The 13,720-nt window shown below is 43.8% G+C and overlaps 1 protein-coding gene across 1 annotated transcript; it reads right to left on the reverse strand.

Annotated features, from left to right (window-relative positions):
• Positions 1-202: 202 nt before the first annotated feature.
• LOC309384547 (uncharacterized protein) lies at positions 203-12,376 on the reverse strand. Its single transcript, XM_081938234.1, has 6 exons — positions 12,257-12,376; positions 6,904-7,452; positions 6,469-6,589; positions 6,253-6,335; positions 3,714-3,843; positions 203-2,428 (listed from the first exon to the last, which is right to left on the reverse strand). Exons 2-6 carry the CDS (start codon positions 7,306-7,308, stop codon positions 750-752), a joined length of 2,418 nt encoding a protein of 805 aa, XP_081794360.1. The 5' UTR covers positions 7,309-7,452; positions 12,257-12,376; the 3' UTR covers positions 203-749.
• Positions 12,377-13,720: the final 1,344 nt, after the last annotated feature.

Here is a 13,720-nt window from a genome sequence, read left to right on the forward strand (position 1 = left end):
ACTGATGTAAGCTTCCTTCTTTTATAGAAATGTTGTAAATCAATGACTGATATCAAGTTTATGGTCAGAAGAAACTCCTTGACTATTTAGGAGTGAAGAACTTGATTTTCTTGATTTTTATGTTTATTTTATTTATGTTGGGCCCACGGATTTCCAAGTATCTCTTTTTCTTCCTGCTTGATTATTTGAAATACCAGCATACTCAACCCTTTAACCTTTATTCACCTGTGCATCAGAAACAAACTCATGAGAAATTTAAGGCACAAACCCTCCAAGGCTTGTAAGATTTGAGTATGTACAATTGAAGCAAATATAATTCTAGTACTTCTATAGATTAGTACTCAAGTGGATCCTTGTTATGTGATTTCTTGGCGGAATATCTTTCCACACTTCATGCACTTTTACGGTTTTTCTCCTATGTGGCTCATGTATGCGATTTAAGGTTACTACTATTCACGAAGCTTATCCCACACTTTCTCCCGCGTGGATCTTTTTAGGGGAAATAAAGGACCCATTTTCATGGAAAGCTCATTTCCCACTTTCCACATTCCAGGCATTTTTATGGTTTTTCCCCATGCGGATTCTTTTATGGATATTAAGGGTGCTGTTTTCTTGGAAGGTCTTTCAGCATTTCAGACATCTATATAGCTTTCCCCGTGTGGGTTGTTTAATGAGAAATTAGATTACTCCTGTGACTGCAGCTCTTTTGACACTCCAGGCATTTGTACAGCATGCCAGAATGGATCCTTTTATGGGAAGTAAGCCGAGTGCTCCCCCTGAAACTCTTTCCACATTCCAAACATTTCTCCAGGGTGGATACTTTGGTGGGGAATAAGTGAGCTGCTTTGTTGAAATATTTTCCCATATTCCCCACACTGATATGATTTCTCCCGTGTGTGGATTTCTTTATCAGATGTAAGATGACTATTCCACCAGAAACTGTTTCCATATTCAAAACATATGTAGTTTTCTGTACTCTGTGGGACAGAAATGAGTGTAGAGCTTTGACTAAAAGTGTTTCCACGCTCTGTGCATTTATAAGGCTGCTCTCCTGAATGGATCCTCATATGGATTTTAAGGGACCTATTTTCGCTAAAGCTCTTCCCGCACTCCATGCATTTATAGGGTTTTTCTCCAGTGTGGATCCTTTTATGAGATATAAGGTTGCTGCTCCGACTAAAGGTCTTTTCACACTCGGTGCATTTATAGGGTTTCTCTCCTGTATGGATCCTTTTATGGGATGTAAGGGAACTGTTCTTGCTGAAGCTTTTCCCACAATCTGTGCATTGGTACGGCTTCTCCCCTGTATGGATTCTTTTATGGGAAATAAGGTCACAGTTCCAACTGAAGGTCTTTTCACACTCCGTGCATTTATAGGGTTTCTCTCCTGTATGGATCCTTTTATGGGACCTAAGGTAACTGTTCTGGCTGAAACTTTTCCCACACTCCATGCATTTGAACGGTTTCTCCCCCGTGTGAATTATTTTATGGCAAAGAAGACGACTCCGCTTAGTGAAGCTCTTTCCACACTCTGTACATTTATATGGTTTCTCCCCTAAGTAAATTCTTTTGTGGGAGATCAGTTGATTGCTTTGACTAAAGCTTTTTACTACACACTCTGTGTATTTATAGGGTTTTTCTCCGGTGTGGATCTTCTTATGGGAAGTAAGGGACTTAATAAGCTGGAAGCTTTTTCCACACTCTATGCATTTATATGGTTTCTCCCCAGTATGGATCCTTTTATGGGAAATAAGCTGGCTTCTCTTTCTGAACATCATTTTACACTCCGTGCAATTGTAGCCTTTCTCTCCTGTATGGATCTTTTTATGGAGAGTAAGGGTGCTCCTCCGACTGAAGGCCTTGTCACACTCCATGCATTTGTAGGGTTTCTCTCCAGTATGGATCCTTTTGTGATATATAAGGAAACAGTTCTTGTTGAAGCTTTTTCCACACTCTGTGCATTTGTACGGTTTGTCGCCTGTATGTATCCGTTTGTGGGAAATAAGCAGACAATTCCATTTGAAATTCTTTCCACATTCTGTGCACTTATAGGGTTTATTTCCCATATTTTCCTTTCCAGGCAAGGGAAGAACAAGGGTTCCACTGTGACCTTTTTCGCCTTCCTTGTATCCATATTGTTCTGTAGAGTGAATTTGGTAATCATTCTTTATATCTGATTTCTCTTCGAATGTTTTCACTCTCTTCTCAAAATACTCTTCGTTTTTCCACCCGGTTTGATTTTGTCGTGCAGTAAAATCATTTATACACCAAAAGGGCTGGGAAATTAAGCTTTTCTGATTTCCAATTTGTGATAAATTTCTTTGGCGGCATTCTGTTTCCTCCTGATTTGCCGTTTTTTCTACTCCCTTCATGGGCCAACTTGTCTGTCGTGTTATCTCACAAGTCTTGTTCTGCGGCTCATTCGCTCCTTACAAGGAAACAAAAGTAAGATGTGGTGAGATACAAAGAAATAAAAGTTAAGGACTAAGAAGTGATTCTAAACATCTGGATGCATGGTTGACATAAACAGCATTTTCAACATCCGTCATGTTGATCAATGATAGTCTAAAATTTACTGAACTCCGACTTCTGATAACAGATCAAATTCATAAGTGAAAATCTTGAACTGGTAGCAAAGGTAGGAGGATTTCATCCCTGATCCAAACCAATGTTTCTCACCCTTGGCAATTTTAAGATGTGTAGACTGCAATGCCGAGAATTGGAAGGAATTCTGGAAATTGAAATCCATGCATCTAAAAATTGCCATGGTTGAGAAACATTGATGTAGCCCTAACCATAACTCTAACCTAAGCTACTGGCCTCATTTCATTCTAATAGAATAACAGAATAATAGAGTTGGAAGGGGCGTTGGAGATCTTCTAGTTCAACCCTCTGCTCTGGCAGGAAACCTATACCACTTCAGACAAATGGTTGTTCAATTTGTTCTTAAAACCCCCCCAGTGTTGAGAGCATTCACAATTTTCGGAGGCAAGTTGTTCAACTGATTGTTCTAACTGTCAGGAAATTTCTCCTTAGTTCTAAGTTGCTTCTCTCCTTGAACAGTTTCCACCCATTGCTTCTTGTCCTACCCTCAGGTGCCTTGGAGAATAGCTTGACTCACTCTTCTTTGTGGCAACCCCTGAGATTTTGGAACACTGCTATCATGTTTCCCCTAGTCCTTCTTTTCATTAAACTAAAGTAAAGGTAAAGGTTCCCCTCGCATATACAGTACATGGTAGTCGTTCCTGACTCTAGGTGGCGCTGCTCATCTCCATTTCAAAGCCAAAGAGCCAGCGCTGTCCAAAGATGTCTCCGTGGTCATATGGCCGGCATGACTAAACGCCGAAGGCACACGGAATGCTGTTACCTTCCCAGCAAAGGTGGTCCCTATTTTTTCTACTTGCATTTTTTACGTGCTTTTGAACGGCTAGGATTGTAATGGGGCTCACTCCGTTATGTGACGTTAGGGATTCGAACCACTGAACTTCCGACCTTTCTGATCGACAAGCTCAGCATCTTAGCCACTGAGCCACTACGTCCCTTGATTATTATGTCCCTCATTAAACTAGACATACCCAATTCCAGCAACTGTTCTTTATACGTTTTATAATATATATACTTCTCTCTAGAAGTAGGGGTGCCTTTTAACCAGAAATAGCCAATTTCATCCCATCACAAAATGTGTTCTCTAAAGGCCCAGCAGAGGTCCTTACCCAGAGAGGCCACATTCTGGGAATTTTCCTGCATGACTTCTCTGTGGAGGGCTTTTTGGTGGGGGTCCAGCTGAGACCATTCCTCTTCAGAGAAGTACACCGCCACCTCTTCGAACGACACAAGACTCTCCTGAACATGGAAAAAACAGGGGCATGTTAACCAACCATCTCAAGGAATTACCTCTGGTTCTCTCCCTTGGCGACCAATTTTGAAAGCAGAGATTCGCACATAGATGTTTCTGAAAGATGGAGACCAAGAGGTCAATAGGGGCGTGCATAAGCGCACCAGCGTGCCTAACGTCGCTGTTCTACTGTCCCCATTTATTTGTACTCATTTCCTGTGTTTTTATTCATATTAATTCTTATTCCTGTTATCTTGTACATGAGTGACAAACTAAATAAAATAAATAAAACATTGTATGTGAAAATGGCATGGATAGCATGAAACATTTGTGGCAAAGATGATAGGACTTGTGAAGACGGCTAAATTAACTTGCTTCATTTGAGTAAAAAGAACCCCTATATTTATGGTTGGCTCATTTTTTGTATAATTGTATAACGTGAAAAAAAAGTGCACTTGATTTGTGCTTTGGATAAGTAGAAAAAAACTGGATATTAGAAAAGAGTGAACTCGTTTTGCAATTTTTTTCTTTCTTTGCTGCTTTTAATTTTTCAAAACACAAAACTCATTTCAGTGAAAAAAATAATTATATTATTCTGGATCCCTCTCCAAATCTGGACTGACCACTTCTCAGTGGCTCCACTTTTCCTGATCGTTTGCTATTTTGATTTATTCAGACAACTCAAATGCACCGAGGCCGTTTGCAACAATTCTGAGTTGCTGAATGATGTGCCCCAAGATTACTGCGTGACATTTTAGGTGGAGACAAATGGAAAGATGTGCTTAAAACAGATGAAAAATAAAGGAATTTGGTATTCTAAAGTCTCTATCCTGACTAGGTTTTTGAAGAGGAAAAAAAAAAACATCTGTAGGGAACTCTTTATAGATCAGATCAAAACTCAAATCAATCTTCATTATAGTCATAAACAAGCATTTTTACTCTAACATATGTGCTAGTCATTCCCGACTCTAGGAGGCGGTGCTCATCTCAGTTTCAAAGTCGAAGAACCAGCACTGTCCGAAGACATCTCTGTGGTCATGTGGCGATCATGACTAAATGGCGAAGGCGCACGGAACGCTGTTACCTTCCCACCAAAGATGGTTCCTATTTTTCTACTTGCATTTTTGCATGCTTTCGAACTGCTAGGTTGGCAGAAGCTGGGACAAGTCATGGGAGCTCACTCCATTACATGGTCCTAGGGATTCAAACCGCCGAACTGCCGACCTTTGTGATCGACAAGCTCAGCATCTTAGCTGCTGAGCCACCACATCCCTCCATGTCCCTCTTATGACCCTGTAGACATTTAATTTGGAGTGGAGGAGACTGGATGGAGGTGAGTGTTTATTGGCCAGATCCCCTTTCTGACTCCTACATGTAGTTCACAGCAGATATTTTTCTTTGTGCCCTAACAGATAAACAACTGCTGCTACCTAGGACTGAACTCTTAACCTTCCAAGTGGGAGGCGAGTGTCTTTACCACTAGGCCACCTCACTGCTCTTTTACAATATCAAGTGATAATTTTAAGTAATGCCCCAAAGCTAGCAGGAAATAAACTGTACAGAAATTATTGAAATACCGAAAGAACAGAACAAAGAATCTACAGCAAAAAAAAAATTCAGAACCAAATTAAAGCAATATAAAACCATTAATGAGCCATATCAAAGACATTAAGTGAAGAATTTCAAAAGCAAAAGCAAAGTCTTACAGCAAAACTGGGTAACAGGTAGAAGTGATATTCAGCCAGTTCTGACAGGTTCTGGAGAACTGGTAGCGGAAATTTTGCATAGTTCGGAGAACCGGCAAATAGGCTGGCCCCACCCCTGCTGTCTCTCAGCTGATCTTTTTTTGCCCTGAACAGGAGAACGGAGCTGGAAAGCAGGTTAGTGGGGTAGGGAAGGAATGGGGATTCCGCGGTAACCTTCCCCTAGTAGTGGGGAGGGAATGGGGATTTTGCAGTATCCTTCCCGACATGTCCACAAAGCCACGCCACGCCCACAAAGCCACAATCACAGAACAGGCAGTAAAAATTTTTGAATCCCACTACTGGTAATAGGGCATTTGCAGAGTAAGAAATCAAAGCCCTAATCTTTTCGATACATGCATCGCATGTGGCCTGTGGTATTTTAGCTGGGATTAAATCTCTCCCCACTCAAAGAGCTACATGAAACTGCCTAGGTAGCCCCTAGAGCAGAGCTTAACTTTTGGATTTCAACTCTCAGAATTCTGCAGATCTAGGAGATGGGTGGAATGCTGTCAGTACTTCCCAACAGAACTTCTGATGATTCCCAACAGAGAATTGGCTAACTGGTCAAGTACTGAATTCACATTTTCTCTGTCCTTGTTGAGTAGAAGCAACCATGTTATACGGCAACCCCACAATGGCTCTTTGTAGCTCCTCTGAAGTGCCTCCTCCTACCTGAACAGCTGGTTCAGTTACTTTTTCAGCTCCACCGGTACAAGGAGGGGATTCTAGAAATATCGGTGGAACTGTTCTATCTTCTGCAAAGGAGACAAAAATGACGAAAGAAGAGTTTTTAAGTGTTAAATTAATGGATGAGAAGATTCAGACCATGAGAGGTACTTGCAATCTTTCTGTGGAGTTTTACAATGCTTGGACGGAATACATTCTTACCTGGTGAAGTGTCCTCATGTTGAATTTCCTCGGAGAACTTCCTAGAAAGGTGGTTCGGAGTTGAATTGGAAGGATCTTGCATTCCCTTGGAATCGTCAGGGACTATGTCCAAGAATGACTTCTGGAAGGGAAGTAGCAGGTGAAAGAAAGAAAGAAAGAAAGAAAGAAAGAAAGAAAGAAAGAAAGAAAGAAGGAAGGAAAGAAAGAAAGGAAGGAAGAAAGAAAGAAAGGAAGGAAGAAAGGAAGAAAGAAAGAAAGAAAGAGGAAGAAAGAGAAAGAAAGAAAGAAAGAAAGAAAGAAAGAAAGAAAGAAAGAAAGAAAGAAAGAAGCGGAAGAAGCACTGTTAGGCTTCGTATTATGATGAGGAGACATTTAAGGACTCCAACATTGTAACATTAACACACCCTCTTACGTCTCAAAATGAAAGCTTCTCACCTGCACCTTTTTCTTCACTTCCACCTGGCTCAGGAGGAAACCTTCGGCCAGGGCCACCGCCTGAGAACTGGTCTCTGCTCCACACTCCCGAATCCAACTCTCAATTTCTGGGGGCAGGACGGCCAGGAGCTGCTCCAGGATCACCAGATCCAACATCTGAGCTTTAGTGTGCCTTTCTGGCTGTAGCCACTGATGGCATAGGTGGTGAAGTTGGTTGCAAATCTCCCGGGGCTCCTTAGAATCTTGGTACTGGATGTTCCCAAAGAGCCGGTGCTGGACCTCTGAACTGATAGTGTCCTCCTCTAGGACCTTCTGCTCAGTTTTTGCCCAGATATCCTCATAGGTCCAAGAATGAGCATCTGGAGGGCCTTTTTCATCTCCATCCAATGCTAGATATTCCTCCATTTTCTCTATCCTCTAGCACAACTTCCAAGGTAGCTAAGAAATCTTGTGGTTCTCCAAGGGTCTTTTCATTCCAATTCACTACACTGGGCAGAAGCCCTGGAGATGCCTCAACAGCTTCTTCATCCCCTCTTTGCTCACAAGTACCTGTATGAGGAGAAATGAATAGAATAAAATACTTTGGCCAAAACGCAAGGACTTTTTCTCCAGTGCAGAAGCTCTCAGTGTACAGGCAAAACAACAGAGTAATAATAATCACAATGATACTATACAATACAATACAATAGTAGAGTTGGAAGGGACCTTGGAAGTCTTCTAGTCCAACCCCCTGCCTAGGCAGGAAACCCTATACCAGTGATGGCGAACCTTTTTTGGCTCGCGTGCCACAAGTGGGGGGAGCGCAGGGGGGTCAAGTGCGGGCGTGCCGCACCCATAATGCAACGCGCCCCCCCCCCAGTGTGCATGCCCCCCAGGGCATGCCCCCTAGGGTCGTTTTAAGCGCTCCGAAAGCATCAGGGAAGCCTCGGACGGTCCCTGAAGCCTTCGGAACGCTTAAAACGACCCTCCGAGCAACCCAGAAGTCACTTCCGGTTTGCTCGGAGGGTGGTTTTAAGCATTCCGAAGGCTTCACGACGGTCCCTGAAGCCTCCCGGGGGGGCAGGGGAGGCTCTTTTCGCCCTCCCCAGGTTCCCATAAAGCCTCTGGAGCCTGGGGAAGGCGAAAAATAGCTTTTAAAAAGGTGAACTCAGCTGGCCAGCGCCTTGCGTGCCCTGACAAATGGCTCCGCGTGCCACTTGTGGCACGCGTGCCATAGGTTCGCCATCATGGCCCTATACCGTTTCAGACAGATGGCTATCCAACATCTTCTTAAAGACTTCCAGCGTTGGGGCATTCACAACTTCTGGAGGCAAGCTGTTCCACTGATTAATTGTTCTAACTGTCAGGAAGTTTCTCCTCAGTTCTAAGTTGCTTCTCTCCTTGATTAGTTTCCACCCATTGCTTCTTGTTCTACCCTCAGGTGCCTTGGAGAATAGTTCGATTCCCTCTTCTTTGTGGCAACCCCTGAGATATTGGAACACTGCTATCATGTCTCCCCTAGTTCTTCTTTCTCTTAAGCTAGACATACCCAGTTCCTGCAACCGTTCTTCATATGTTTTAGTCTCCAGTCCCCTAATCCTGTTTGTTGCTCTTCTCTGCACTCTTTCTAGAGTCTCCACATCTTTTTTACATAGTGGCGACCAGAACTGAATGCAGTATTCCAAGTGTGGCCTTACCAAGGCATTATAAAGTGGTATTAACACTTCATGTGATCTTGATTCTCTCCCTCTGTTGATGCAGCCTAGAACTGTGTTGGCTTTTTTGGCAGCTGCTGCACACGGCTGGCTCATATTTAAATGGTTGTCCACTAGGACTCCAAGATCCCTTTCACAGTTTCTACTACCGAGCAAGGTATCATCTATACTGTACCTGTGCATTCCGTTTTTGTTGCCTAAATGTAGAACCTTACTCTTTTCACCATTGAATTTCATTTTATTAGATAGTGCCCAATGTTCAAGTTTGTCAAGATCCTTCTGTATCTTAAGCCTATCTTCTGGAGTGTTGGCTATTCCTGCCAGCTTGGTGTCATCTGCAAATTTGATGAGTTCCCCATTTATTCCCTCATCCAAATCATTGATGAAGATGTTGAAGAGTACTGGGCCTAAAACAGAGCCTTGGGGTACTCCACTGCATACTTCCCTCCATGTAGATGCAGTTCCATTGAGGACTACACGTTGAGTGCGGTTGGTCAGCCACTTATGAATCCATCTGGTGGTGATGCTGTCCAACCCACATTCTTCTACTTTATCTAGTAGTAGGTTATGGTCTACGTTATCAAAAGACTTACTGAAGTCCAAGTAAACTAGTAATAAAAGGAGAAAAGAAGAATTAGGGGTGACATGATAGCAGTATGCCAGTACTTGAGGGGCTGCCACAAAGAGGAGGGGTCAACTCATTTTCCAAAGCACCAGAAGGCAAGACCAGAAACAATGGATGGAAACTAATCAAGGAGGGAAGCAGCCCGGAATTAAAGAGAAACTTCCTAACAACCGAGAACAATTAACCAGTGGAACAGTTTGCTTTCAGAAGTTGTGGGTGCTTCATCACGGGAAGTTTTTAAGAAAAGACTGGAAAGCCACCTCTCTGAAATGGTATAGGTTCTCCTGCTTGAGCAGGGGGCTGGACTAGAAGACCTCCAAGGTCCCTTCCAGTTCTACTCTGATTGATCGATAATAATAATAATAAAAAAACAAAAGATGTTTCCAGGTCATTCATCTAAGATGGAAAATAAATTTTAGGATTACAGATAGCTAGCACCGCCAAAGAAGAAACGATTACTACTCATATTTGAGGGAAAAAAAGTGCAGCTCACATTACATACACAGTTGTGTCTGATGAAAGGGGAGGAGAGCAGAATGCAAAATCTTCAGGATCGATGGTGCTTTTTCAGGACTTCCTTATTTTTTTCTTTTCTTTTGAAGACATTTTGCTTCTCATTCAAGAAGCTCTGACAGGATAGTGGGGAATGGAAGGCGTTAGAGCTGAAGAAACTTCTTGGATGAGAAGCGAAAACGTCTTCAAAAAACATGAAAATCTAGCTGTTTCCTGAAAAAGCACCTTTGGGATAACCATGACTTGGATGACCGAGAATCTCTACAGACACAGCTTCGAATCTAATTTGCCATCTGTACAATCCAATTACACCTTAACTGAAATTTTGTTTGTTCTAATTTGGGGGAAATCTGTCAATTTTCATAGCTTGTCCAAACTCACAATTCAGCTCTGATGGCAGCTGAAGTCCTTTTAACCAACCAAGATACTTCTCAAATGATCTGATTATGTTCCACTTGTGACAGCTCTTTTAAGCCCCAAGCGTCTGCTCCACATAAGAGAATGGGGATACCTTGGCCAGATATATTTTTATAATTGGGACTGAATGGTTATGATTTTTTCATTTAAGCAATACATTCACTTATGCTCTTTCTCTAAGGTCCAGTCTCAGAGAAAACTACTCCTAGGTAAAGGAAGATGTTAACTTGCTTACTTATGACATGATAGCAGTGTTCCGATATCTCAGGGATTGCCACAAAGAGAGAGTCAAGCTATTCTCCAAAGCCCCTGGAGGCAGGACAAGAAGCAATGGATGCAAACTAATCAAGGAGAGAAGCAACCTAGAACTAAATAGAATTTTCCTCACATTGAGAACAATTAATCAGTGGAACGGCTTGCCTCAAGAAGTTGTGAATGCCCCAACACTGGAAGTTTTCAAGAAGAGATTGGACAACTATTTATCTGAAGTGGTGTAGGGTTTCCTGCCTAAGCAGGCGATTGGACTCGGAGGCCTCCAAGGTCCTTTCCAACTGTTATTCTATATTCTGAAGGCAACTTATGTTCCGTTGGTTGATTGTTCTCACTGTCGGAAAATTTCTCCTTAATTCTAGGTTGAATCTCTCCTTGATCAAATCCTTGGAACACCACAAGACGATTAAAGATGGTGTTCCCAATCTTGGCAACTTGACGATGTGTGGACTTCATCTCCCAGAATTCTCCGGCTGTCTATGTTGACTGGAAAATTCTGGGAATTGGAAGTCCACACATCTTCAAGTCACCTACATGGGGCTTCTCTACATGGGGCTTCCCTTGGGACGCGCCCGAAGACTGCAGCTAGTCCAGAACGCAGCCGCGCGGGTAGTCATGGGGAGTACTAGGTACTCCCACGTAACACCTCTCCTGCGCGAGCTGCACTGGCTGCCTGTGGTCTTTCGGGTGCGTTTCAAGGTTCTGATCACCATCTTTAAAGCGCTCCATGGCATAGGGCCTAGTTACCTGCGGGATCGCATCCTCCCACATACATCCCTGCGGCCAATCCGCTCTCACAGGGAGGGCCTTCTCCTGGTGCCGTCCACGAGGCAATGCCAACGGGCGACACCGAGGAGTAGGGCCTTCTCTGTGATGGGCCCAACCCTCTGGAATGACCTCCCCCCCGACATTAGAACCACCACTGACCTCCGCTCCTTCTGACAGAAACTGAAGACACACCTGTTCCGACTGGCTGGTTTGGCATAATTTATAACGTCTACCTCCTGGCATACACATTCTTACTGGTTTTTAGAGGGATAGTGTTTTAAATTTAACCTGATATTTTAAACTTTTGTATCGATTTATTTATTTAGCTGTACAGTTTGGCATATTTTATCCTCCTCTCATACATGTATTTATGTAGTTATTTCTATGTTTTAATCTGTTGTATTTTGATACGGACTGTACACCGCCCCGAGTCCCTCTCGGGAGAGGGGGCAGTATATAAACGCTAATAAATAAATAAATAATAAATAAATAACCAAACGCTGGGAAACGCTGATTTAGGAAACTCTGCTTCTTTGGATCCAGGACGACAGGAAGCATTCCTTTTTTTATATGAACACACGGACATTTTCTCTCTCTCTCTCTGTCTCTCTCTCTCACACACACAACTAAAACCAAAACACAGGATGACAAACCACCACAGATGAATTCATGCAACGCACCCACCCCCCCCTCCATCAGCAGCTGCTTTCCTGCAATGCTTCCTCCCTTTCCAGCTGGAGTTTTGCAATCTCTCTCTCTCCTTCCCTCCCCTCTTCCTCCTTCCATGTAGTTTCCCTCCCCCCCCAGGAAATAGAGGGGAAATGACTCCCTTGATTGCCTTCTTTTGGGGAGGGGGATTCTGCATTTATTCCTGGGGGGGGGGAAATGGATAGTCTGGAGCTTTGATTTTCCCCCTCCCTCCTCCCCCTGCCTTGCCCTGCATGCAAAGGAGTGACAGTGCAACATGGGACCTTGGTTCCCCCCTCTTCCCAGGATTCCGACTCTGGGTGAAGATTTTGCAAGTTTCCACTTGCACCTTTTGCACCCCAACTCACAGCTGAGTCACGTCTGGATTGCTCTCCTTGCAAAGCGGGGAAGCTCCCGCGAAAGCTTCCAAGGCGAAGGAATGCAGGATCCTAAAGAGGCCCGGACGTCCGGTTACGTCATCCCCATCCTTCCCTCCCCCGAAAACCGATAGGAGAAAGGATCCTTCCCTTTCCACCCTGCAAAACGGGAAGGCGCATTGTCTCCCAGTATGACGCTTGGAGGCTGCCTGCCTTTATAACGTGGGCAGAGTGTGCCCCCTGGTGGGCTCTCTGCAGGATGCAGGCTTTGCTTAAGAGCGGGTGGGCGTGGTGGAGTGGAGAAAGGGCTCGCTTTTACCTCATAAAAAGTAACCTGTTGGTCTGTGGAGAGTGAAGATATATCGACCGACTGAAGGAATTTAAATAATAAATCATAAATATGAACCCTCAAAGACACTCTCTTTCATGCACAAACTCTTTTCGCTCCAGGATCTTGTCAAAGAGAAGGATGGACCCAGATTAAAAAAGCGGATTATTGAGGAGCCGCCATGGTGCCAAGTGCAGAACAAGATGGTGGTGGTGATGACAGGTGACAGTCTTGCGAAGGCCACGGAACTTCCCTCAGCGGCGAAGTAATATTTCAAGAAGAGAGCCTTGAAGCGGGAAAAGGACTCCAAGTGACCCAACTCCAAAAGTTTTACCTCAGAAATGTCACAGTTCGTGTACCATTATGTGCTGCAGAAACTTAGCACCCACCCCTCTCCTCAAAGAGGAAAATATTTTGAGAAATATTAAAAAGGCAGAATATTATATTTCCCTGGATGAGAAATGGAGAAAAAATGTTCTTGGAAAGCAGCTCCCAACTTCCTTAATAAGCAACAGCAGATGTCGACACTTAAGAGATAAAGAGATAGATAGCTCTATTCATAGATAAATACCCTCACCCAAGATCCAACAAAAGTAGTGTAGAAAGTTAGCACCCACCCCTCTCCTAGAAGAATGGAATATTTTAGGAAACATTAAAAAGACAAAATATTATATTCCCATAAGGGAGAAACATGCTCTTGGAGAGCAGCCCCCACCTTTCTTAATAGCCGCAGCAGGACTGGGCCAGCCTATCTACAAGAGAAAAGACCTTCAGCCTCAGGGTGATGGGATTAGCCCTCACTCAAGATCCAAACCAGGGCCAAGTCATTGAGGCACAATAGGAATTACCCAACCCCCTTTCAAACAGTGGTGGGATTCAAATAATTTAGCAACCGGCTCTGGCTGGGTGGGTGTGCCTGGGGGGGTAGTCATATGACTGGGTGGACATGGCCAACTCGAAGTCATGCATCTGCCCCCACCCCTCCCTGCCACTGGAGAGCGCCCCATTGGGGACAGGCAGCTAGCCCTGGCTGGATTCCTAACCGCAGGCAGACTGATATGCAGCCGGTCTAGCTTTATGCCTCTAGTTGCGTGTTAGGCTAAGCTCAAAAAAGTTGGGAAACCAGCTGTTTTGGCTT

The sequence above is a fragment of the Natrix helvetica genome, assembly GCF_964273705.1.
Source record: "Natrix helvetica genome assembly, chromosome: 1".
Classification (NCBI taxonomy): domain Eukaryota; kingdom Metazoa; phylum Chordata; class Lepidosauria; order Squamata; family Natricidae; genus Natrix; species Natrix helvetica.

Excerpts from the sequence above, each read along its gene's own strand:
- LOC309384547 (XM_081938234.1), bottom strand. The coding sequence starts at position 7,308 with ATGGAGGAATATCTAGCATTGGATGGAGATGAAAAAGGCCCTCCAGAT. Across the intron at positions 6,590-6,903 it reads AAGTGAAGAAAAAGGTGCAG|AAGTCATTCTTGGACATAGT; the intron begins GTGAGAAGCTTT and ends CTTCCCTTCCAG. Across the intron at positions 3,844-6,252 it reads TAACTGAACCAGCTGTTCAG|GAGAGTCTTGTGTCGTTCGA; the intron begins GTAGGAGGAGGC and ends TTCCATGTTCAG.